The following is a 26,270-nucleotide window of genomic DNA, read 5'->3' on the forward strand; positions in this document are numbered from 1 at the left end:
TTATTATTATGCATTCTGGAAAAGCTCCTGCTCTTCTCTCTCATATTAATTAGAGATAATTTAGTGGCCTTAGCAGATTTCTTACCAATACAGATCATCAGGCATGTTGTTTGTAAAGCATACTGGAAACTTTTTTATTGAAACCACTAAGGAATTGATGCAAACGATGTGTCATCACTTCTGGAAGTGCTCACTTGTCCTGCAGCTCTTACCCAAACAGGCACAGCCAAACTTCTGGAGCCAACACTCCCAGCAGCAAAACCCCATCCACAAGCACATTACAACCTTCCTACGCAGCAGGCCCATAGCATAAACGTGGGGAACGTGTTAATAATGAAGATGCAACCCTATCATCACTTCATATGGCCTCCACAGCTCTGACACGTGTCCGAATGACCAGACACATTCCTTGGTACTGTACTACAGCTGCAGAGGTGTGGAGCAGCCTGTAATTACAGTTTGGGTTAAAAATTTTGCAGGCAGTGGCCTGTAATCGGGATGCACTTAGGAGGTGTCCAGCTGCCATTAACAAGCTCCCCACTTTCCTGTGCCAGCCTGGGGCTGAGGGACCATGATGAGAGGTGGGGAAGTCCCAGGCTGCTCCCACCTGCCCTGGGGCAGCCGGAATCCACCCAGGTGGGAAGAGTGAGTGGAAAGCTGCTCAGTACAAAATGATCTGGTGGAAAAGGACCTGGAAGTGCTGGTTGATAGCAGCTGAAGGTCAGCCAGTGTGTGCCCAGGTGGGCAAGAAGGCCGGTGGCATCCTGGCCATGTGTGTCAGCACTAGTGTGGCCAGCAGGAGCAGGGCAGTGATTGTCCCTCTGTGCACTGGGGAGGCCACACCTGGAGTGCTGTGTCCAGTTCTGGGCCTATCAATTTAGGAAGGACATTGAGGTGCTGGAGCATGTCGAGAGATGGGGCACAAAGGGGCTGGAGCACAAGCCTGATGAGGAGCAGCTGAGGGAGCTGTGGGTGTTTAGCTTGGAGGAAAGGACGCTCACGGGCGTGACTTTATCACTCTACAGCCACCTGGTGATCGGTCACAGGTTGGATTCGATGATCTCAGAGATCTTTTCCAGCCTACTTGACTCTGTGATTATGTGATATGAAGGGACTCGCAAACGGAGCCTCCGGAGCCTCAGCGCGCCTGGGTGTCCCCGAGCCCGCTGTCCGCCCGTGGCGGGAGGAGAGAACGGGCAGGGCCGGGGGTGCTCCCCGCAGCGGGAGCGTCCCTCGGAGCGCCCGGGATTGCAGGGAGCTGGGAGCTGTAATCCCGGACAGCGGGCGGTTCCCGCTGCTGTGGGGAGCTGTAGGGAGCTGTAGGGAGCTGTAGTCCCGGCTGTGGGCGGTTCCCGGTGCTGTAGGGAGCTGTAGGGAACTGTAGTCCTGTCTGTGGGCGGTTCCCGGTGCTGTAGGGAGCTGTAGTCCCTACGGCAGCCGCCGCCTACAGCTCCCGGCGGGCCGTGCCGGCGCTGCCGTGGGGACGGGCTGAGATGGCGACGGCGCGGCTGAGCGGCACCGAGAACCGTCTGGTGTCGCTGCCCCTGTCGAGGATCCGCGTCATCATGAAGAGCTCCCCGGAGGTCTCCAGCATCAACCAGGACGCGCTGTTCCTCACCGCCAAGGCCACGGTACCGGCTCGCCCTGCCCTGTCCTGCCCTCGGGCCCCCCGTGCCTCCCTTCCCCGGCTGAGGGGCCTCTGCCTTCGGAGCGCTCCCGCGGCCCGGCCGGGCTCCCCCTTCCCTTCTCTGCCCGCATCCCCAGACTGAGCTGACCTTAAAACTGCCCCGAGTCTAGAGTCATAGAATGGTTTGTGTCGGAAGGAATCTTAAAGAACATCCAGTTCCAACCCCCTGCCATCGGCAGGGACACCTTCCACTATGCCAGGCTGCTCCAAGCCTCGTCTAGCCTGGCCTTGAACACTTCCAGGGATGGGGCAGCCACAGCTTCTCTGGGTAACCCGTGCCAGGGCCTCACCACCCCCCCCAGGGAATAATTTCTCCCAATATCTGATCTAAACCTATACTCTGTCAATTTGAAGCCATTCCTCCTTGTCCTGTCACTACATGCTCTTGTAAATCGTCTCTTTCTCTCTTTCCTGTAGACTCCCTTCAGGTACAGAAATTTGATGAGTCTCTGCACTGAGTGCCCAGTATATGTGCAGTTACATACGGTGCTTCTGCCTTCAGACAGAGATCAATGATATGAGTGAATTCTTAGTCTGACCACTCAGTTTTGTTTTAATTTTTTAGGAGCTTTTTGTTCAGTATTTGGCTACATACTCCTACAAACACGGCAGAGGGAAGGAGAAGAATGCTCTGACTTATACTGACCTGTCTCATACGGCAGAAGAGTGTGAGACCTTTCAGTTCCTTGCAGGTATCGGTAACACAAGGGTAAATCCAGTGTCTGCTTTGGAAAATGAAATCTTGCTCTTAAGGCTCTGTTTTGTGAGGACCCAGTTTTCCTACCGGTCATTGATCTCCTGCTTAACATTCAACTGGAACTCATGAACTACCTCACTCTAAATGTTTCTATGTGAGTGTGGATTTTTCTGCTGCATCTAAATTATGCAGTTATACTGTATACAGTTCTCAGGATATTGCCTTAAGCATTTCTTTAATTCCAGAAGTTCCATCTGAAAGCTTTCAGCCTGTGAAAAAAGATCATTGCACATCTTTAGGTGAGAAGTTATGTGGACCAAAAATGACACGTAGGAATCTGTAAGTTTTAAGAAACAGAGCTTCATCACATGGTCCCTCTATGCTATTAGATATATATACACACACGTTTTTACTTGGATTTTATATTAATGGCTTGTTGGATCTAAGGGAGCTGAGCACCCTGTTTTACATCAAATAATCTACATCAGCAGACAGTAAAAGTTGCCAGCAATTAGTCATGAAATAGAGTCCTTATCTTCGGCTACTTGTACCATAAGCGGGTAACTCCCTCCTACTCTTACAGCTGTGTGTGGGTCAGGCTGACTTACCTGGTTATTCACCTAAAGTTTGTTAAAAATATTTCTTTTTATACTTAATTTCATTCGTGGTTTGGATGCAACAGTATTAATGAGGCAATACAAATATTCAAATTGACTATAAAAGCCACAATTCTGCCTTTCAGATATCTTGCCAAAGAAGATCCTAGCTAGCAAATACCTAAAAATGCTTGAAAAAGAGAAGCGAGATGGAGAAGTGAGGGAAGACGATGATGAGGGTGAGGAGGAAGAGGATGAAGATGCAGCTGTTGGTGGCAGTGTTGGATCTTAAGGCCAATGGAGAATTGTTTCATAGTTGGTCCATTTTCTATTGTATAAAGGATGTTATTTTTGTGACTGAGAATCCAGATGCTGGATATATTTATACACTGAGCCATCTGCTTTTGCTTTAAGAAGTTTAGAAATTGAACTTTATACTTCTTGGAGAATGGAATTCTTCCCTCAAAAACACGGTGGGGTAGGAAGAGACAGTGCAAACCTGACAGCAGAGCTTGGTCAGGTGATTTGAAATTACTTTGTCAGACAATCATTACCAAAATTTAGAATTTCTTTCAGGCAGCTTTCAGTTCAAAAGCTCCAAAAGTGGACCAAGTCCATTTAAAAAGTCTGTAAAAACAGCCATGTGGGCACCCAGATGGGAGAGGAGGAGATCCATCCTAAGAGCTAATGTGGCTCTGCAGCTGTGGTGGTAAATGGGGTAGAAAATTATGTCAATATGTGCATCTAGAACCCTTTTCTTGAATGAACTCCACTTCGGCAGTTTCTCTTGCCTAAAAGCACATTAAAGTCTGTTAATTGTGGGTTCTTGAGAATGAGCAGTTCCTTTACCAAGTGAGTGGCAGAGATGGATCTTTCATTTGTTTTTGGTTTGGTTTTCTTTTCTTTTTTTACTACAGAACTGGCAACCGTCCCATGTAGAACTTCACATGCAACTTTTTAAAATAAACATTTTGTATAAAAACTGACAGTGGAAGCAGAAACTTCTTGTAGTTTTTTTCCAGTTTCAGTCACACACATGGTCAGTGTGGCAATGTTTGCAGAGTGCCATGGTCAGTCTGAGAGAGAGAAGGGGTGAAAAATGCCCCAGGTAAGCACATCCCCAAGTAAGGGAATGTTAACGGGTAATAAGAACCTCACACTCCAAAAAAGCTGGGCAGCAAATCAGCCAGGAATTTGTCTCAGGCAGCACCCTAACTTGGAAGGCATGGTAAAGAGTTACCAGAACTGAACAGCTTCTCTTGGATTGAAGGCACAACCACACTCAACTTCCCTTAAAACACAGCAGGGAGCTCCAGCTCATTCCATATTCTAAGAAAGCCAAATGGAACTAGGCAGGTAGCATCAGGACTGGCAGAACTACTGAGCCACACCAGAAATGATCCTAATATTTTAACAGATCAGAGGATGCTGCACTGTAAAACATTTTCCTGAAATTGCCATAAATGAAATTGTATTGTACATGCAGGAATGCTGCAGTGAGTGCTGAGGGGGGCTGGATCTCTAGGGAAATCCCCAAGGGGGTACAGGCGGAACTAAACCATTGTTCCAAGAGTTGGTTTGTGCTTTTTTTTTTTTTTTTTTTTTTTTTTTTTTATGTTATTAAAAGTGCATGGAGATGTGTGGGAAATATGAGTGTGGAATGCTGTTTGGGGGGAGGGAATGCCGGTTTTTGGGAAAGGAAAAAAGATCCAGCAGCAGAGAACTGCACAGCGATTCTCTAGCAGGAACGGGGAGGAGGGCAACAAGCAAATACCTGAACCATGGATGGGTCACAACCAAAGAGGAACATCCTCAAACAGCCCTGGCAGGGCTCTGACCACTGCCCCATCCCCTCCCCTGCACCCTGGGGAGAGGAGGCAGAGGCAGAAAGGGACTGGGAAAGGGATTGAAGATGTTTTAATTTTTGACTTAGTTTCTCACCATCTAATTCTTCTTAATTTGTCAGTAAATTATATAATTTTCCCTCTGGTTCACATCTGTTTTGCCCATGGCAGCAACTTCTCAGTGACCTCGCTGTCTGTACCTCAACTCTTGAGCTCTTTAATCCCATTTTCTCTCTCTGTTCAAAGTGCATCATTTAACAGGAACTTCCTCAAAAGTGACCAAGTGTCCTGACCTGTTTAAGGTGGTGTGGGATTACAGCAGAGGAACACAGGCCAGGGGACACTTTCCAGGATTAATTATTATTATTATAGAAATGTTTCTATGTTTTTTTTTCCCTACAACACCAGCTTGTGAGACCCTTCCCCACCCCAGCCGCTGCTGCTCAAAGGACATGAAGTTTCCTAAACTTGCCAAAATGACAAAAGAACTGTGGTTACTAAGTATAAATTAGCACATTTCATCCCTCTTAGAAGTTTCCTGTGGGATGATGAACATATTCTGTAAATTCCTGAGCCCAGAAGAATGTGTACACCCTTCTGGATTCATTCAGCCAGAATCCTCCACGGGGATTTCAGAGCTGCCAACATTTGCCACAGCCTTCTCCCAGGCCCTGTATCTGCCAAAGCTTGTTGCCATCAAACCACTGAAGGGTTATTTGTTTTCCCCAGGAGCTGACACAGAGGAAAAACCTCATCCAATTCAAAGTGGTGTTTCAAAAAACAAGGGAAAAAATAAAGGGAAGAGACAGCTCTGACAGTATTTCATACTGCTGAGTAAAACCAATCTGTATTTCCAGGGTTGGGCTCCCAACGGAAGCTCCTTGGCATACCTGCAATTCTGTTTGATGCTTTATAGTCACCACCAGGTGCTACGTTTTCTTCATTTAAAAATTGATCACTGTAGGGATTCACTCAGAAAGAAGAAGGGGAAAAAAAAGCATTTCAGGCATGTTCATCTTCCAAAAACAATTCCAGGATTACAACTTGGAAGCAGTTAAAGCAGCAGGGATTGTCTCTGGCTGAGCACGGAGTGGGTGAAAGCACAGGGAAACATCCAAACACAAACAAGGGGAGAAATGCAAGGGAGGGAAATGGACTAGAGATTTTGGCAGTCTCACAGTGCACAAGCAACTGCAGAAAATGGCCAAATATTAAATGAAAAGACATCAAACAATATTTTGTAAAGATGAGGAATTTTATTTTATTGACATACTATGAGGCAAAACAAAATTGACACCATACAAAATAACTTTATAAAATATCATTCACATCATTATTTTGTCAGGAATTACAGCATTCTGAGCTTGTTACAAGTTTTATGTTTTGAGGTGAAAAACACTATGCTAAATCTTTAGTATTACTTGTATATATACAGTAAGAAACCAGAACAGAACCTGTTAGGTTTTTCATGAGTTTATTGCAAAAGTAGTGCAAACTATTTTTACCTTTCAAGCTGTAAAACAAACTTGGAAAAGGACCCATCTAAGCTTAAAAGCATGACAATAAATGCTCAGTTTCACAGCCTTTGAAGCTTCCTTCAACAGTTCTCAACAAAAATTCCCCATCTCTGCATATTTTTAGATTTTCACTGACTCGGAAATGAAGGAGTAGAGGGTGGATCTGCAGCAGAAAGCAGGCCAAGAGCAGGAGAGTCCTGCTCCAACCTGGGGCACTGCTCTTACCCATGGATTTGGGGAATCACCCCAAAACACCCACCAATGGGGCAGGTTTGGTCACTGTGTGCCCCCATTAATCAACTGCCCCTTTCCACACTCGTATTTGAGAAAAGAGTCAAGAAAGCAGAATGAGCGAAAAAACAAACAAAACAAAAAAAAAATACCAACATAATTAAGAATTAGGAACATGTATTGTCTGTTTTAGGAATATAGTATCCTTTTCCTCCTTTTCCTGAAGTCCATAAAGCAAATTTCCATGGTCCCCCCTCCCCGTGTGTATACACTGCAGGGCACATCCCATCCCAAAGTCCTGCAGGATCCCAAGGCAGGATACTACATTCTGTGAGATCCAGAGAAAACAACGGCCTAGAACACTATCAGGGTCCCCCAAAGCAAACAGGTAGCTAAGTAATCTCCTAAAAAACCAGAAAAGCAAACAAATGCTACATGAAAAATGTTAAAGAAACAAAATGCAGCATATTCAGGCTCTTTTTTTTTTTTTTAATCTTGAGGTACCTATATAAATATTACCTTCTGCCCAAAGTACGATTTGTTTTGTTAAAAAACTAAAGTCCTTACCACGAGCCAATTGCAGGGCAAACATTATTACTGAGAAAGTGCAACCATGCTGATCATTTATCTGCAGCATAATAAAGGATGATTAGGCTTTAGAAAATATAGCTTAAGTCTAGACCTGATGGAGCAGTTTTATAAAAACACTGAACAGAGGCATTTTCCTTTTGTTTGAGTCTCTCTGCAATAGAAAGCCTTAGGAAACAGCGTGGAAGTCCTGCCATGATGGAATGTCAGCACTTTTACAATCCCATATATAGATTTTTATTTTTCTTTTAATATTTAAACTAAATACAATTTTACAGCAAAGATTTCCCCTCTGTAGTAGGTACTAGTAAAAAGTGGATTTTTAAAAAAAATTTTAAACCTCAAAAAAATGATAGCGTATCACAACTTAAAGTTTTCCAAAAAGGAATTCTTTTTGAGTAAAAAAGGTTCACGTAGTAGAAAAAACTTACACATGGTTGTAAACTCTTACATACAAAACTGTGGAAAGGTCAATGATGTTTTATTCCTTCACCCTTACATGTGTATCCCTTCATTTTATATTTATATATATACACATACATACACAAAGTCACGTGCTATGTGCATATACAGAGACACTGATGTAGAGATTTGGGGTCAGGATTAAACATTTCCAAAACCTTCTTTACTGGGTATTTCTCTTTGCCTAGGTCAGCTGTGATACTTTATTTTTTTCAACTTGCTACACCAAAAAGTATTTTCAAATTCAGTTTTTTGTAGCGCGGTTAAAAAACATTTGCTGTTTTTAATCAGGAAGTTTTGATTGTTGTGCACTGGGGAAAAAACCACAAAGGCACAAAGAATAGAACTCAAATCCAAGATTGTTGTCTCAGAACAAGAAACCCGAGGGTTTGGGCCGTGGATGGGGTTGGTTTGGTCGCCTTTGCCAAATCTCCTTGACAATTTGAGTCATTAGCACCCAACTGGTAACATGAGGTAGATCCAAATTGAAAAAAAGTAAAATAAAAGCAAGCTGGGTCCCCAACACTTTTTTTTTTTTTTGCCTCTATTTAAAATGTTTTAAGGATCCTATGTCAGTCATAAGAAGTGGAAGCGATGGCACCTACCCAAAGCAAGCGCGGAATTCAAGAATGGCTTTTTTTTTGGGATGTAAAATTTGAAGTGTTAAATCACAATCCTCCTTCAGGCAGAGATTTGCTGGCAGGGGGAGGGAGGAGATCATGTCTGACAACAAGAACAACAAAAAGCTGGGATTTGGGAACGCCTGTTTGGGGTCGGCTGTCAGAGGAACGGCCGAGAGCCCGGACAGCCAATGCCCAAAGAGGCATCACAGTACAGACAGCTACAGGTGTCCCTGGATTCCCAGGTCAGGAGACTGCCTTTACTAACACTGAAGCTCGACAGGAACACCCTCCTGTCGTTAAACAGTATTTTTGCATGCTCTGAGAGAGGAATCTGACACGTTTATCATTTAGTTAAGGCTTATTTTAAAGTGGCGTGGCCACACAGCATCACACAAGTGCTCACCTACAGCAGCGAGAGGAGCAATGGATTAATTGCTGTTAATTAATTAATTAACACCCCCTGTGACCCCCCCCCAGCTCTGCCAAGTGATGCCTCCAACCTCGATGGGAAACCCTGCAGTGCCAGGGATGCCCTTCAGAGTCAGCTGAGGGTAATTCTGGGCCTGGTTTTGCATTACAAGTGCTACTCTCACCCAGCCAGCACCAATCATTTCTATACTGCAAGCTCCAACAGAGATGCAACACACACAAAACTACTCAATACACATTTAGTACCACTTGGAACGACCTTAACATCATATATCTTTTTTTCTATTTAAAAAAAAACAAAACAAAACAAACAAAAAAACCCCACAAAAACTAACTTTATATGGTCACAGAAACATTTTGATTGGAGGGAGTACTTACAATATGAAATTTCTGGATTGATTTTTGGTTCTTTTTTCTTCAGTTATTTTATAAAAAATAATTTAAAATTTTAAACTATTAAAACAGAAAACTAAAACCTTAACAGATAAAGTCAGTTAATTTTGCAATGTACCAAAATTAAAGCAAAAAAAAATATTTTATCAATACATTCTGTTTTCCATTTCACCCTCCCAAGATCCTGCCAACCACTCTGCTGCACAGAAATCCGGGGCTGGATCTTTATTATCAACTGCCCTAAATGTTGAAATCTTTATGACTGTACAACTAATAAAATACTGCGAAAGCCAGGGAAATTGTGCTTGTTATTTCCAGCCAAATACTGTCTTTGTATCTTTTACAGACAGCCTATACACTGTCCCCTCTCCTGTCACACACGTGTGTGTACACACAAACAGGGACACACACAGATCTAGAAAATCTGCTAAGCTTTACCAACAAATTACAGAAAGGAAGTAACACTCTTCAGGATAGCACAGAACTTTGTCCAATGTAATTCCTCATTGCACCTCACTGAAAATTTGATTTTCCAAGATAAATCTAAAGCTTACTTTTTTCTCTTATTTTCTTTAATATGCAATTATGAAGTTGTCATTTGTAAATGAGATGAGCAATTGAAGGGCTCAGTTGTTAAGTTTCACAAAAAATATATCAAGGAATGACAAATCTGGGTGAAATGCTGATTTTTTAATAGCATAGAAACAGTGCTATAAAACAGTAAAGATTGAGCACCCCACAGCTGATGCAGAACTAACTTTGGTGAAGTCTCAAAACAAAATTCACTGCATGTCATGTTGGCACATGAGAGGTCTGATCCAAGCCACAGCAGCTGAGGTTTTGAGGTGCCCATAAAGCCCAGACAGGATCTGCTTTGAGTCAAGTACATGTCAGGCAAAAATGTGCAATTTCACAAAAACTGGCACGAGTGAGGCTTCCTCTATTCATGGCTCTAAAACCAGGAAAAGCTGATAAATACAGAAAAGAGTCCACATTCTATTTTTTTTTTTTCTGACAGGAAATCTAACCTAACAAAGCACAAACAGCACCAGCCAGGGGATTAGAGACTCCTAAGCTTGCCTGCCTGCTGACCTGTTCACCATTCATGCTTGCCAAGCACACTCAAAAACACCCCCCATAAAATTACCACAAAAGTTTAAACTTGTATTTTGGGGACAACTCCTAGGCTTGCTCCCAGGTCAGACAGCATCTGCAATCCCTGCTGATGAGCAGAGAGAAGCTGTTCCAGCAGGTGGTTTAGTTGTGCTTAAAGAAGGGAGGGAAAAAAAAAAACAAATTAAAGTCCATGGTTCAACAGCACATCTAATATGGGAGGAAAAAAATACAACTAAAACCTGTGCACTCCTGAGAACCCTGTGGAAAGGATTATTCCCTTTGATACAGAACTGCCATGCAGCCCAAGGCTCCTCAAACCACACAGGGAGGTTGGCTGGTGGAAGAGCAGCCACAGGCAGGTTTACAATAGATCTGCTGAGGCAGCACATGGACAAATCCAAAGAAAAGGCTTTTTTGGGGGATGCTTAGGTGGGAGGAAGGAACAGCCACAGCCTGCATCTGGTGCTGTGGGTTTGTAGTGCTGCCACATGCAGAACTCCCACAATTAACTCCTGCCAACCTCTCATCCCTCCAGATCCAGCAGTGCCCTGTCCCAGCCCCAACCAAGTCAGAGCTCCCTGACACCACAAACAGACTTGGGGAGCTCCTGCCAGCCTTCCCCGTTTGGGATGGGGCCAGCAGATGGGTGCAGGGTGGAGGATTTCTGAAGGGCACTTACAGGGAAGCCAGAAGGAAAACTAAGAATTGAACTGTCACCTTAACAAGTGTCTAAACTGGCAATTTTGCAAGGAAATGTCTCCCCTCACTTCCTCTCTCATTTCCCCAAGGGTTGGGGCACCCAGTGTTTCTCTTCTCTAGGGCATGAGCAGCACAGAGCTCCTTCACTTCTTAAACATCCTGATGACCCCAGCTCTGCCTTGTCTGGAAAACACAAAGCTCTGCTCCCATCAACGACAAAGAAGCTGTTCAGCATCTCTGCACAGTGCAAGCCCTGCCAGCAATAGTGTCCACAATCTGCAGTGCACAATGTAGTGAAACATCCTCTCCAAAGCAGCCATTTACCCTGCTCTTCACACTTTTGGGGGGGCCTTGTTAAATCATGACTGAGAACTGAGCCACATTGTCAGGATTTTACCCCATTCAGTTATTAATGAGCTGATTTATAATGGTTTATTCAGTCACTTGCAAACTCTGGGTTCCAGAAAGTCAAGACATAAGCAATCCTCCTGCCATGGATGAGCCTCATTAGTGTCTAGACCCAGAGATTAAGGGAAGGAAATTGCAGGGAGCACAGAATCCCAGGAAACTCACTCTGATAGGCCAAAATCCACAGCAGAAAGCCCAGCTACTCATAAATAAAAACAACTTTAACACTCCTACGAAACCACACCAGCACACTGTGTTCCAACAGGTATTTCTGTCAGCAGAGTGGTTTGTTCTGAAATGAGGAAGCTTGTTTGGAATAATTGTAAACAAAATCTGATTTATTAACACAGTTTTCTACAGTTTCATTTCAGGTCACTTAAAGCACCCTCAGTCCACATGCACTTATGTCAAGGTTGAGTTTTGGCCAAGGCTTTGCACAGAACTGACACTAAATATTCCCAAGATGAACATAGTCAGGTCTGGGGTTGTTTTTTGGTTTGGGGCTTTTCCCCCATATTTTAGTTTACAGTTTTCTAAGCAGGGAATAAAGTATTTTCATTCTTACAGTCACATGTCAACTTATCTAAAAAACATATTTAAAAAATATTGCAATACATATTTTTTGCCTCAGAATCAAAATGTATTTCGAGCACCTTCATGTCATCTACAGAGAAAACCTGTCATTTTCTGACCAACAGGTAAAGTACAGAAACATTTTTCATTTGGAAAACAATACAGAAACTCAAGTGAAGGGACAGGTCACAGAGGGAGCTGCTGCTATGGAGTGACCCTGACCAGCAGCACATGTACCAGATGTGCCACTTGCCAGGTCTGGTACCCTCTCAATAGACACGGATGCCTCTGGAAGGCAGAGGGAAGGCTGAGCAGCCAGCCAGGATCCCAGCACGGCACTGCCACTTCCCAGTAAGGAACAGACCAGGACAAACCCAGTCCCTCTGGGAGCATTTTGGCTGCTTAGTTGGAGGTTCGCTTCAATTAATTCTTCAGTGAAGGAATACAGGAGGTAGCCTTGAACTGCACCTGCTTTGTAACTAAAGATTCTCACAAACACACTTTTGTAGTGATTTGGCCAAGCAATTACATTCAAATTAACACTTCGAGGAAACGACTCTGACAAAGCAACTGAAACACTAAATGGGACTAAACAGATTCTGTGCCACACCAAGCACACACAGCACCCCCTTCCCATATCATTTGGATTAAACCCTCTCAGAATGCATCTTTCCAGTCATTAACCCTCAGAAACAGAAGGCAGAACTTGCTGGTTTGCATCCTCATGTCAGACCATGGGGCTGGATTTGGGGTCTGTCCTGTCCCCGAGGGTTATGGAAGCAAAAGGCAATTGCTGATGGATGGGGGGATCCATGAGCAGCCAGAGGTGACACCATTCCCTAGCTCAGAGCACTGAAACATCCACTCCACTGCCCAATCCCACACCATGCAGAGACAGACATTGTAACTGGATCCCAAATCCCTGTCATTCCACTAATTCTGCCACATCCACTGGTCCTGCTTCTACAACACAGGAATCAGACAAGCAAGGAAAACCTGTGAGAGCTACATCTGATAATCCAGATGTTGCATTAATGCCATCAGTCATCAAAATGATACAAAAATTGGCATTTGAACCCTGCACAGACAATAAGCACAGTGAGAGCTGATAAACTGCATCTCTGTGGTCTGGGAGAAATGTGCACAGAGGAGAGAAGGAAGAAATGTTTTATAAATTCAGACAAACCCTAAGTATTTCCACTGTAATACAGCAACTGTGCCCTTCCTGGATTGATACCAAAATGCACACAAAGTATAATGGCATTTAACACCAAAGCTCCTGTTTCAACACTGGAAACACATGGCAGTATTCTGGAATATATAACTAGGAATGGTATCCCCAGCATTTCAGTATTTGCTGTACAGAGCACTATTTACAGTATTTTCAAACAGCTACAGCAGATGCAAAAAAAAAAAAAAAAAAACCTTACAGTAAAAAGGGAGTTTAAAAAAAAAACAAAAATCAGTGCAATTACCTTCTACTTGAAGTTTTCCTTAAGAAAGATGGCATCTGTGCATCAAGAAGCATGTTACCAAATGGAATATAAAAGTACAAAACAAAGGACTGCCTTGCATTAGGAATGGGGAAAGCCACACAAAGAGAGATGCTATGGCAGAAGAAGAGTATTAAAAATAGGAAAACAAGTGAGTTTAATTACACTGGTCTCAAGTGTGAAAATAATTGAGAACTCTTCTTACATTCATTAAGTTAATGTGTAAAAGATGTCTTTAAAAAAAAAAAAAAGTCCCTTATGGGTTATTTACGCCACCAGTGATGCTTATTTGACTGAGTGTGCTATTTAATCAAAAGCCTTTGGGCACATACAAGAACAACTTTAGTCAGAGAGAAAAACTTAGAAGCATCTTAGAAACGTCAATCTTCTCAGAAAAAAAACCCTCAACTCCTCACACCTACTCTCCAGAAGTTTTAATTTGAAAATCCTTGTGGAAAAACCTCTTGTGTTATGTTACAAAAATGATTCAACAAGAACTAGACTCTGTTACAACAGATAAAGGCTGCAGGAGTTACTAAGAGAGCCAGAATTAAAGCCAAACCTTCACAACCTTTTTGCTTTTACAATCAGGAAACGCTGCCTGGGGGCCTGGATGGAGATCAAAGGTATTTGTTACCTGACAGATCAAGAAACAAGGGAATTCCTATGCCAAAGCATCTGGAACATGGAAGATCATTGATTGTAATTCACAAAGTCAAATATTCTAAAGCAAACCAAGCCAAAATAAGGAGCTCTAATAAAACAAGTGATCTCACTCTGTACATCAGTGCATTCACACACACACAAGTGTTTAATTGCATAGGGCTGTCTTAAATGCCACATAAAGGCAGAGACAAATCCACCTCCTTCCAGCATTTCCCAACAGGACATTTACTCCTAAGGATCAGCTCAGTTGTTTCCTGGGTGCTGAACAGATGGAGCAGACTCATTACTCTGTTCAGCCACTGGAGCAGAGATTTCCACCACCAAGCAAACCTCATTATTGCATTACATTTTGCACATCAGGGAAAAAAAGACAAACTTTTAATTATTTCGTATCTTCTGATAGTACTTGTCACCTCCCAAGAGGAGCATTTCACACTTGCTGATGCTGTTTTGGGGGGGTTGTGCAGTGGGGCTCCTTTGCATGGGCTGGAAAATGCCCCAAGTGCCTGAGAGTAGCACAAATTTGGTTATTGCTGACCTGACCTGCACAGTGACCCAGAGACTCAAGAATTGTGACCTCAGCTGGCACTTCTCCACCAGCAACCTGGAGGAGACTGAGACTTCTTAAGCTTTGTGTTGACCTGAGATGTTGCTGTTCTACACCAGACATGTGGGAGGTACAGAATAAAAAAATAATACTAGGATTTTAGGTGTTTGTGGTGGCTTTTTTAGACAGGAGATATTTTTGAATATGTAATTTATATTACAAGTATTCTCAGAAAGAGAGGTGCTGGACTGCCAGCATGCTGTACTTTACAAAGTAATACCTAATCAGTTTTTCTGGGGGGGGGTTAATGCTTTAAATTATTCACTAATTCACCACTGGTGGGAGGGAAAAGGAGGGAGACACAGGGCATAAAGAATTAGCAGTATTAGAGGCCTAGAAAGATCTGTAAAAGGTTAAAATGTCCTGAAATGCACATAAACATCCCAAGTTCTTCATACTTAGGGAAGGAAAGCTACGCAGAATTTCTGCTCCTTCCAAGAGGATCCACAAACAACAACTACTCTCAGATTAAGGGCCTGCCTAAAACTCCTTTTCTCACAAAGGAAACATCTTAAATAGGATGCAATGCAGTCCCAGGCTGCTTCAGAAATGAGATTTGAGGTCAAGACAGATCCTGCCCTCCTCACACCCCATCTGACCAGCTGTACAATTCCATTGTCCCAGATCTGCATGGAAAGAGGGGGATGAATTTCACATCCAAGAGGTCTCTGCATAACAGACAGCAAATAAGTTAAATGATGTCTTAAAATGGATGCTCTTTATCCTATTTGATAAGAAGAATTCATATAAAAATAATTCTTATATAAAACTCTGCCAAATGAATATTTTCACTGAAATAGGAAAGCTCTGAAGGAAACAGAGAGAAGTGCAACACACCCACCATGGGGAGGATCTGCAGCTTAGGGGTACTTGAGGGGAGGTAGGTACAACCTCGCTGGCACACAGCAAGACAGACAATGCTACCTAGGATTTGCTTCAAATTTACAGAAATCTGAATTTATAGAACTACGACCAAGAAGACACTCTGAGCCAGCAGCCAAATCACCCAATTAGAATAGTACAAATATGATTATTCCATTAACAGGTTCTACATTTCACCTACAAAATACCAACAACCAACACACCGCTACAAGGTGAAGATCTGAACTGGAATTATGTACCTAAAAGTCTTTATGCAGCACGGGTTGGGCATTTTCTAGCTTATCCAACATCACCTGGTTGCAGCTGATCTGCTCTGTGGCCCAGAGCTCTGCATGGGTTAAAGCTACTCCAACATCCCAGTGGCCAGAGGTAAAAGTGTCCAAACAGAGACTGAGCAGCTGCTTGGAGAAAAGGGAAAAGACAAAGCAAAATCCATCAGTGGAAGAGAATGAAAGTTTTCTAACCTGCCTCTCAGCATCTTATTTCAGTTATCCCATGGAAAACAAACAAGATCAAGTCAGCATAAACAACTTTCCTGGGCTTTTTCCATTTTCTCCTAAACCTGCTCATGGCATCGTCATTAGTGCAATGGTTTACGTGTGTGTTATGGTTTTTATGAATCCAGTGTGCAAACTAATAGAAGCATCTGTCTAATAAGTATCAGTTTTAATTAATGCTTCTCCTAAGAGAATGGCAAAACTCTCACGTTTCCTACGGATCTCTTATGCATAATGAAGAGAGTTTCACCTCCTTCCCTAAGTAAACTTCAGTTTCCTAGTTTTTCTCTTTACTGCATAGATTCTCTGAATTCTGCCTAACTTCCAGAGAGCCACTCTCCTCTAGCAGAGCTCCTGCTTAACACTACTAAACATATAAATAAAATACAGTTGTTTTGTGCTTGAACGAATGTAGAATGTTGGTCTTGTGTGCGTCTGAACCGCAGAGGTAAAACCTGCTGTGCTGTGTGCACAATGAAAAAGCCTTTCTGCAAATCCCAAGCTACAACAGACACTGGCTGCATCATCTTTCTCCTCTCACCACGTCGATTGCATATATTTTTTTTTTTTTGCATTTGAAGAGTAATGTCCCCACAAAAAGGATTTTACTTTCTAAGTTCAAAGCATTCTTGATATGTTAACAGAAGTATAATGAGCACTCCTTAGTAAATAAAAATAAATAATAGCATCTAGTCTATCACATTAATACTGTGAAACATATATAAAATTTACATTAACTCAAACAACAGTGAAAAAGGATTGTACTGTATTTATCACCACAGACCCGTATTCTTTAGAGACTTTGGAAAGTAAGTGTCACAGTCCTGTATGACAAATCCTAAAGTTAGCTGTCAGTATGACTTTAAAAAAATCTATACAAATTTTTTTAAATGGCACATTTTCCTCTGCCAATCCAACTGGAGATATTAAAAGCTTAGGTACAGGCTTATTGTTTTTCTTTTTTTTTTTTTTTTAAATTCATCTTTAGTCTATGAAAAACATTTTAAAATGCAGCACAATAAAAAACATTCAAGAACAAGCTTCAGAAAATACATTTGCCCTTAGACACACAGAGACTAATTTGAGAATAATCTTTATAAGACAGTTAGAAACCAGAAGTTTGTCACGCTCTTATTTTGAAAATAAAAATTTTGTAAATGCATCTAGAATAATCAAGGCTTCATAAATACTCAACATATGCTTTGCTTTTCTTTGTACTAAATGCTGACTCACAGCGTTTTAGCTCATCAAACCTCAGTATGAATTAGATCTTTTCAAATTATCAAAAGCAACTCAATGAACAGCTAACTGAATGAACAGTTTTGTGGGTTGGGTTGTTGGTTTGGTTTTTTGCTTTTCTTCCCTAAGCCCTGAGATTGCAGCTCTTGATTTAATTATAAAATCTGGGTCTGTTTTATACCAAGCAGCTCAGAGATTTTTGGCAAACCACATTTCCGACAACAGTGGGGTTTGTACAAGAATGCAGTTTGTGATCAAGTCTGAAATTCTGGACGGAAGGCTTCCTTGCAAATGGGAAAGAAAGAAAGAAAAAAGATGCATCACTCATTGCTGGCTGTCCCTGGGCTGGGGCATCTGTTGGTCTAAGTGCAGCTGGTCTGGTGTGAATCCAACTCTGCCTTGTCCGGAGCCGCTGAACATTAAAACATGTCAAGCAAAGTACATCGTGCGCAGCGTGTCCTGGTGCACCTGGACTGCCTTAGCAAGTGCTTGGTGATCTCTGCCATTGCTCTGGCCAGAAGTGTGGCTTCCTTCAGCACTAGAAGAGAAGGGAGGGGGGGGAAAACAAAAACCAACAGGTTGCGGGGTGGGAAAGAAACCCTATTTAATCTGCCTCTCCTTGCACGTGTTTCTGTATCATTAGTTTCTTCTGAGCAGAACAGTCAAACATTAATTACCCTTAAAAAAGCACCACTGAGGTTCTGAAACAGAAAACAGCACGTACAGGAACGTCTGCTGCATAATTCAGTGGTGAGAGCAAACCCACCATTGAACTGCTGAGGACATCACCAACCCCAGAATTAACAAGCCCACTGCCTTCCAATCATGCAAAAATGCAGAGCTCTGAACTCACCTGTCGTGCTCCTTATCCACCAGATGGTACCTGGCTCTGAAGGCCACCAGGTGTGCATAGTATGCTGGAGCAGGGATGGAGACGGAGCGCGTGCAGCGCACGTACGTGTGGCACAGCTGGTAGGTGAGGATCTGCAGCTCGTCCGACGAGAAGCGATTGTCATCCCAGAGCACGTGGTAGTGGGAAGGTCTGCTTGTCCCCTGGAGCCAGATCACACAGCTCATCAGCATCCCCAAACATCTCCTGAACTCCCATCTCTGCAGGGGAACTGCAGCGAAACGGCCGCTTCCTCTAAAGCCACAGGCAGCAGTTCTACACACTTCAGCTGATTTTTCCTTTAAAAGGCAAACAACCTCCTTCCTTGCTCCCTACCAAGCTAATCCCTTCCCCTTTTTTGATGGGACTTCTCAAAATTTCACTTCTGAAATTAAATGATCATACTGAAATGCACTTTCATCTTGAAAACCTCAGATCTGACAAAAAGTCATCAGATAACGTAGCTTTAGTACAAACATTGTCAGTTAACGAGTTACCATGCCACGCAGAATGTCTTACCTGAATCCCAGCATGACTACACAGGTAGAAGTCAAACTCTGAGGGGTGGGTGATTTTTGTGTCCACTGTGGTACCAGCTGGAATGTTTCCACTTTTTCCAACCTGTGTGAACAGGAAATGCAAAGACACTGAGGCACAACACAAATGTTTTTTTTTGTCTTTCCAGCTGCATAGCCAGGAAAACAAACACAAGAAAAAGATCTATATAAAGCAAAAAGTGAAGAAAGAATGTGTAAAACTGAAATTTTGTTCCAGCTGAACATCTGGAGTGTCTCTACTATGGAGAAAGAAAAAAAAAAAGAGACAAGCTGCAAAATCTTCTTAAAAACTACCTGAAAAGATTTGTTTTTCTGAATAATGCAAAAAGAAGCTCCTGCAACTGATCTGTCAAATCTTTGTTCTTTCCATCTTCCCACTCCAGGACAGGAGTACCTTTTCCTGTTTATACCTGCAAGGGGACAATCTTTCCTTGTCAGACAGGCCACCTCTTCCCTCAAAATAAATTCAAAGCAGAATGTCAAAATACTCTTTTACTTTCAAATAATTTAACATCTGTAATCACAGCATTTATTAATATAACAACTACCTTCATGTCAGTTTTGGGAGTTACTAATTATTGCCTTGAAGCCTAGTGGGCTCCAAGTGCTCCCACAGAGAAGTCTGACAGAAGGAAAAAGAACGTGGAAAGCCCAATCTGTGAGGAACTCTCCATTCTCAGCAGCAGCTCCCTTCCTGCACTTGTGGAGTCTCCTCTCCATACAGAAAACACCAAAATCAGCTGGGGGCATGTGATCTCCACCCAGAAAGTGCCACAAATGAACAGTAATTGGTGACTTGGCTGCCTGCTGGATGTTTGGGGGTCCCAATCAGAACGTACCCGTTCGTTTTTATCCGTGCAGAAGAGTCTGGTGTGGTGCCTCTTCTGCACCACTATAAATGTGATGCCAGGCTGATAATCCTTCTCCAGTTTAATGCAAGCCTCCCTGATAGCCAGCAGCTCGTGGTGGAGAACCTGAGCCACACAGAGAGAGAGATCTGATCAACATGAACCATTGCCATCATACAAATCACTCTTATTTATCTACAGATTTCTTTTATTTATCCACAGATAATTTATCATGTTCCTTTCTTGCTGTCACTCAGAGTAATGAGATGTCAAAGCTTTCAGGACCAAACCGTAATTTTTTCCCCAGATGAGGGCAAATTACATCAGCAGTTTCCTGAGCCAGGAGAGAGCTGCTTCCACATTCATTCAACTCCAAGCACAAGGCTTGGACTAATAACCTGCATGTCAAAACCTTTTTAACTACCAAATACAAACAAAACAGACTGATTTTTATTTTTTTTTTTCAGACTAGAACAAAATCCAGAAGTGCTCAGCTGCTCTTTCCCAACTTTGTGCAGTCCCATGCAGGACTACAGACATCAATAATAAGGAAAGTTGAACAAATCAAAAAGCAATGATTTGGAAAGGGGGGTTAATTATACATGAAAAAATCACTGAAAACCAGTGAAAACTGAAAGGAGGATATATTAAAAGTTCATACAAAGATTATTTTATCAATTCAAGTTTAGCAAGTGACCTTTCCTCTTTTCCCTCTGGATTCTGAGAAGCTGGCTCAATTCTCTATCTTTTATTTACATACAAAAATACTGGAAAAAAAAGGTGTATATAAATACCTTTAAAACATATAGAAAAATATTTCATAAAATATGGCAAGCAAACAAAATAAATATGACAAAGTATCTGAGGAGTTTTATCAGGAATAAAAATGACTGAAAATCCGGTATTTATTAATCCTAGTTTAAAAAAAATATTTTTATTTATCCCCCAAGTTCTATGGGATACAGTCTTACTAATATATCCTAAACAGGAAAAAGATGTGGAACATAACCTGAGTGCTAAAACTACACTTTTCACTTATAATTCTGTAAGGGGAAATACTTTAAAGGGGAAAAGTATTTTCAAAAGCACATGAAAAATATGGAAACACTTCTCCTGCCTGCTTGGTTAGAATCCAACAAATTTGTTGAGGGAAGACTTGTTGAGATTATACTCCTTGTACCTCCAACCATATAAAGGTGGAATGACAAAATTCCATTACTACCACAAAACTACACCACCAGTATTTCAAAAAGACAAATATCACCTGCTGGAACTGGCCCTCAGAAACACCATCCCTGTAGAAGATGATGCGAGTTGGTTTGAATCTCGTGGATTTGTAGAACTGGATCAGCAGCTCCCTGACCATGGCAGCCAAATCCTGGATGATTTCCTGGCGGTGCTGCTGCACCCGCACAGTGGCACAGTAACGGTTGGGATGAGCATCCATGCTTCCCACAACCTGGGGAAAAACGCTTAGTATCAAACCTGAAAGCACTTTAACAAAGGTATTGCATGAGATAACTGCACTGTCTTTAATGGCATCTTGCACACTGAGTGATTGCCTAGCAAAGATGTATTTGAAATTAAAATGTGCTTGGAAACAGCTCTGGGTTTAGTCTACCTGTGGAAGCACACTCTGCTGAAAGAAAAAAATTGTTTTAAATCTAAAAGACTCATTTCCTGTTTGCACCTACAGGCACTTAAAAAGTCAAACACAGTTTAGAGCACTGATACCATGAAACCATTGAAGTGAGTTCAGTCTGCAGCACAGGAGTTTGAACTCTGGGACACCAAGCCTGTTTTTTGGATCCATCAAACTGAAAGGGTGATGGACCACAGAAATATCCACACCCTTCATCAAGCGAAGGGATTTTTCTGTTAATGAAATGTTAACATCCATATCCTGTAAAAGTGGCATAGGACTTAAAAAATAAACAAAAAAAACCCTAAAGAAGTGAGCACATCACCTGGTTTTCCCTAGACACACAAATGTAACTTTTAAAAACATACATAACATCACCAGAGATCTTAATCATTAAACAATCCTGAGCAGCCACTACAGGTGTTTGACATAACACAAGCTAAAGACCATTCCCTGTATTTAAGAAGTACATTTCCAAGAGATTACTGCACGTTTTGTGCTTTCTGGAAGCTTGAGTCCTCAGAAACCACAGCTGAGCCAGCCTAGTTCCCAATCAGCAATGAAGCAATTCTGAACATTTCTAAGTGCTGCAGAAGCCGATTTAAACATGCACCAGCTCATTATGAGGCTGCTGATAAATATCAGCTCCCAGAAAAGCTCCTCTGTGTATCAGCAACTCAGGCATTTTATAAACTAATATACACATTTAAGTAATTAGCATCAGAGCAAGCTCTCTGAAATTTCAATAAATTCCTGCAAAAAAATAATTTATAATGCTATAATTAGGCAATCAGAAGCAATGGACCACATAAGGATTGAAAGCAATAAAATGCATTAGAGCTGAGCAGCAGGAGGCAGCTGGGGTGGAAGACCAGGACACAATTTACTCACTGCAGCAATGGAAGGCTTTTTCCCATCCCCAGCTGGTGGGTGAGTTACATCTGCACCAAGGAATATGACAGGCTGCTGGAATACTGGGGGTCTGGCAAAGAGAAGGGAAATTTGTAAAAGCAGCAAGATTTATGCTTAATAAAGCACATTAAAATTCAAATAAACAGCACTCTGTACTCCTGAGTGAACTCATCAACAACTGGCACTTGAACTGAGTTGGTCACTTGTCCTGTGGCAGTAATTAAAAATCCTGATTAAGGTTCTCATGCTAAATACTTAGGCAGATTTTTAAAGCACAGCTAATTGTTGCTCTTAATTAAAAATTAGTTTAAAAATATATCTAGTTTTTTCTAACTTGTAAAATTGCAGTTTTTAATCAACTGGACCAAGGACAGGAGTAAAAGTTGATCTCTTAGTAACAAATGGAATCTGATAAAATTAAAGGACTGTGCACATATGCAGATGCTATGAATAAAAATATTTTCCCAAATAAAAACCAGTCTTGGTAAGGAAGTCCAAAAATAGTAGGTATCAAAGTCATTATTTGCAAAGTACATTTTTTTAAAAACTGAGCTTGAAAGTTTTAAACAAATCTTTAGGTTAATATATTAAACCACTGCACCAAGAGAGGAACACCAAAGCACTACAACACAGGTTTTACACTTCAATTCTATTCCTTAATAAAACAATTTCAAGCAGGAAATCTTGAGCCACTGTCATTTCTTTGTGGGTGCGTGGGGGAATGATTTAATGGTTATAGAGATAAATTAATCTGTTTGCAGACCTTCTTTAGAAGAAATGGGAAGGTAATGTTGAGGATAAGGCTTTTTTGTTTTTTTCCCTTTTTTTTTTTTTTTCTCTCTCAGGGAATTTTCTTCCCATTTGTTGCCTTATTGATGATGAATGGAGAATGGACTGTACTTAAGAGACAAAAAACAGCTGGGTGCCTTGGAATTCTGTTAAATTTTTTTGTTGTGTTTGGGTTTTGGTATAGTTGCTTGTTTGTCTACACACACACATATATATATTCTAGTAAAAACCTGTTCTTCTTTTACCCACATTTTTGCCTGAAAGCCTCCAAAGTTACAATAATTTGGAGGGAGGGGGTCATCTCTTCCATTCCAGGAAGATTCTCATCTTCCTTTGCAGGCACCTGTCTCCTAACCCAGCAGTTTTTGGAGCCCAATGTGGGGCTTGAGGACATCAAGAGGAATGGTGAAAAAGGAATAATAGTTCCTGAGTAACTTAATTTTGTGTGCTGAACACAGAAACTTCGTAGGCATCATAACTTACAGTGGTTTGGTTGGCATATGGTTGTGGCTACATTTTTCCCATTTGCAGCTCCTTATCTAAACATGGATCCTATGACTAAGGGTACTGTGGCTGTTTGCCAGTTTGCACCACGGGTCAATAAGGTGAGCAATTCCTGGATTTTAAACTTCCTCTGGAATGTGGACACATGGCTGTCCAACTATCACAGACTGAGTTCGTGTCTGTGGGGTTTCATTAATTATGGTGCCCATTGTGAAAAAGCAATGCAAGGGGGAGTTTTTCCCCAGTCATTCATCCATTTCATTCCCATCCACCTTTCAAGGGGTTCAAATTTTTCTCTAGATGGTGATACCATACAATGGCCTAATCTAGCATTTAGAGATAAGATGGGACTGTCCTGGGTAACCACCCTGACACCTACCCCAGAGACCAGGGATAGTGCCCAGGAGCTTGCCACAGGGACAAGGAGCACGGCCCCACAGCCTGACACTGCCCATCTCAGAAATGAACCACCCAGACTGGATGGGGGCATGGGAGGAGACAGGCCAGGTGCTGGGGGAATACTCTTCCCCAGTTAGTGGGAAGACCTCTCTATCCCTGTCTCAAAGTCTGATGGTGCAGCCCTGGAACCCACAGACATTACACCCACTCAGGGTCCAGCTGAACCATCCCTGACCCAGGACACAGGAATTGATTGGGTGTTTGTGAGGGAGCCAGGGCCCCTTCTTCTCTGGGAGCAGCTTTTAATGAATGTAAGAGAGAGGACTGTTCACAGAGACAGAATGCAGGATCACCATCACAGAATGCCCTGATGACCACTGAGGAAGGAATCCAACAGCTGAGAGACGTGGCAGTACTAGAGGTACTTTCTGGGAGGGATGGACAGCATGGTAACAACCCTGACAAGGTCAGGTGCACAGAGCAAATGGAGCCTGGAGCCTGGCACATGCAGGGCCATCCCAGAACTCCACCTTCATGGCAACACTGAACGTGGAGGACACCTGAGAGACAGTGGGCACCACAGCCAGCAAACTCAGGAAGTCTGAGAGCACAGTCCATGGCCTCATGCAGGCTCACGTCTCTGCTGTGGTTAAGAGTCTCAAAGAGAAGAATGTTGACCAAAAGAAAAGGCACCACTGTTCTAGGTGATCTTTTGAAAACTAAGGGCAAATAGAATATTAGAGATTTTTCATTCTAGTGACAGTTGTGTACTTCAGTGGTCAGATCATTAAAACAATACTTTTATTATAAATTTCACCAGAAACAAGTATTCCTCTCCTGTCTTCATAACCAAACTTTTACAGGACTATTTTATTAGAAGCCAAGAGAGTTTGAAGAATCACTTAAGCTACAGTACTATGGCTGCAGATAAAAGCCCCCGGTTATCTCAGCATGACTCACATTCTCTTTGCAATACAATAACCTCTCCCCCTTTAAAAGATGAACTCACCTTCCCTGTGGCAGTAGAATGTTATTTACACCTCCTAATTTGACATTTATTTTTAAGCAGAGGTTGGACAGAGTTTGTGGTGTTGTTCTTTGGACGTTTTTCATCTGCACACACTGAGTGGCCATTCCCAGCACCGTGTCACCAACGCGCTTCACCTCCGCTACAGAATGAGAAAAACAAACAAAAAAAAGATTTGCAAATTGCAAATCAAACAATGGAGGAGACTTGAATTTGGTGTCAATTAACTAGACAGACCTGGAGTTTTAGCAAGGTGGCGCTCAAGCTTAAAGGAACACAATGAAACCTACCCCCAAAACCCAACCAGCCTCCAGAACCTCCCCCCAGTTCTGCTCTGCTCCACCTACCTGGGTCCTAAACACAATAACTAAAGGCACTGCTGGCTTATACTGACAAACAATTTTTAATTACTTCTTATTTTAAAATTGTAGCATTATATCATCAGCTTTGGCTAATGATGTGGGCAATATAAATTATATTAGGATATTGAGCATGTGTTGCATTATTAAACACTGCAATAGTAACACAAACCTAACAGTAAAGTGCTGAGCAATATTCAGCCGAGCAGTTTATCAGTTCTTCACTGCAAGTTTATTTAGAGACAATGGTCCATAAAAACTCCAAGAAATCCATTAATTCCAAAGGTTAAATCAAATCCTACTGTCAACAACAAAATTTAGACTTCAAGGCTTTCAGAGACCCACATACTCTTACACTCAGGGAAGAAATTTAGGCTCCAGGACTGGTTCAGAGAAGATGAACCACCCTCCTTTGGCAACAGGAGAGGGAAAGAGCAGGGCGGGAAGAACAGAAAAGACAAGACTGTGGGTATAGGAAGTGCAGGGTATGAAAGAGCGTAGGGAGAAAATAAGGAGAGATGATTAGAGGGGGCAGAAATAACTGTAATTAAAGATAATGACAAGGAAAGAAGATGGGAGCAGTACCACATCCTCTGACTGGTTAAGTAGAGGAAAAGAATTCCCTTTTAATGCCAAACAGAAGTAGTAAAAATGTCATTTTGCACCCAATTTCTGTTGTACAAATTAGAGACGAGCCACTTCCTCTGCAAGCTGAATTCAAGGGAGGAAAAAGTACTATTTCCTTAAGGTTCCTTGCTTAATCTCTTTTCATCTTGTAAGAGACAGTATTAAAGTTGGAAAATTATTTTGTGCTGTATTAAAATGGTGAGGGATGGGATAAAACAAATCTGCAGCTGCTTGGTAGATCTGATCCATCAGAGAAGAGTCCACGTAGCTATGAGAGAAAAACAGTGGCTGCTGCTCCAGCTGGGCAAGGTAAGTGAAAAAAGGAGGGAGGCAAGACAGGAAAACAAGCAGTCCTGCCTATAGGAAGAGCTGGAAAATGTATGGTTTATATAAGACATTAAAACCCATGTGTGTATGCCACGTAAAATGCACCAATTGTCACTGTTTCAAAAAAAGTTTAGTTTGCTGCA

The 26,270-nt window shown here is 42.1% G+C and overlaps 2 protein-coding genes across 3 annotated transcripts in view; one reads left to right on the top strand and one right to left on the bottom strand.

Moving 5' to 3' along the window:
- Window positions 1-1,440: 1,440 nt before the first annotated feature.
- On the top strand, window positions 1,441-3,966 carry CHRAC1 (chromatin accessibility complex subunit 1). The gene is made up of 3 exons (XM_014891740.2): window positions 1,441-1,631; window positions 2,253-2,379; window positions 3,127-3,966. The coding sequence occupies exons 1-3, from the start codon at window positions 1,494-1,496 to the stop codon at window positions 3,270-3,272; spliced, it is 411 nt and encodes a 136-aa protein (XP_014747226.1). The 5' UTR covers window positions 1,441-1,493; the 3' UTR covers window positions 3,273-3,966.
- Window positions 3,967-6,060: 2,094 nt separating this feature from the next.
- AGO2 (argonaute RISC catalytic component 2) overlaps window positions 6,061-26,270 on the bottom strand; it is a 55,908-nt gene continuing 35,698 nt past the window's right edge. For both annotated transcript variants that reach the window (XM_014891739.2, XM_014891737.2), the window contains exons 13-19: window positions 24,797-24,956; window positions 22,075-22,165; window positions 20,806-21,000; window positions 19,533-19,667; window positions 18,656-18,757; window positions 18,101-18,300; window positions 6,061-17,785 (exon numbers count right to left, since the gene is read on the bottom strand). In XM_014891739.2, the coding sequence (XP_014747225.1) occupies window positions 17,677-17,785; window positions 18,101-18,300; window positions 18,656-18,757; window positions 19,533-19,667; window positions 20,806-21,000; window positions 22,075-22,165; window positions 24,797-24,956 (992 nt within the window). In that variant the 3' untranslated portion in view covers window positions 6,061-17,676. The remainder of the gene's footprint in view (window positions 17,786-18,100; window positions 18,301-18,655; window positions 18,758-19,532; window positions 19,668-20,805; window positions 21,001-22,074; window positions 22,166-24,796; window positions 24,957-26,270) is intronic.

This window comes from Sturnus vulgaris, chromosome 1, assembly GCF_052056855.1.
Source record: "Sturnus vulgaris isolate bStuVul1 chromosome 1, bStuVul1.hap1, whole genome shotgun sequence".
NCBI classification, from domain to species: Eukaryota; Metazoa; Chordata; class Aves; order Passeriformes; family Sturnidae; genus Sturnus; species Sturnus vulgaris.

Excerpts from the sequence above, each read along its gene's own strand:
- CHRAC1 (XM_014891740.2), top strand. The coding sequence starts at position 1,494 with ATGGCGACGGCGCGGCTGAGCGGCACCGAGAACCGTCTGGTGTCGCTG. Across the intron at positions 1,632-2,252 it reads TCCTCACCGCCAAGGCCACG|GAGCTTTTTGTTCAGTATTT; the intron begins GTACCGGCTCGC and ends TTAATTTTTTAG. Across the intron at positions 2,380-3,126 it reads GACCTTTCAGTTCCTTGCAG|ATATCTTGCCAAAGAAGATC; the intron begins GTATCGGTAACA and ends TCTGCCTTTCAG.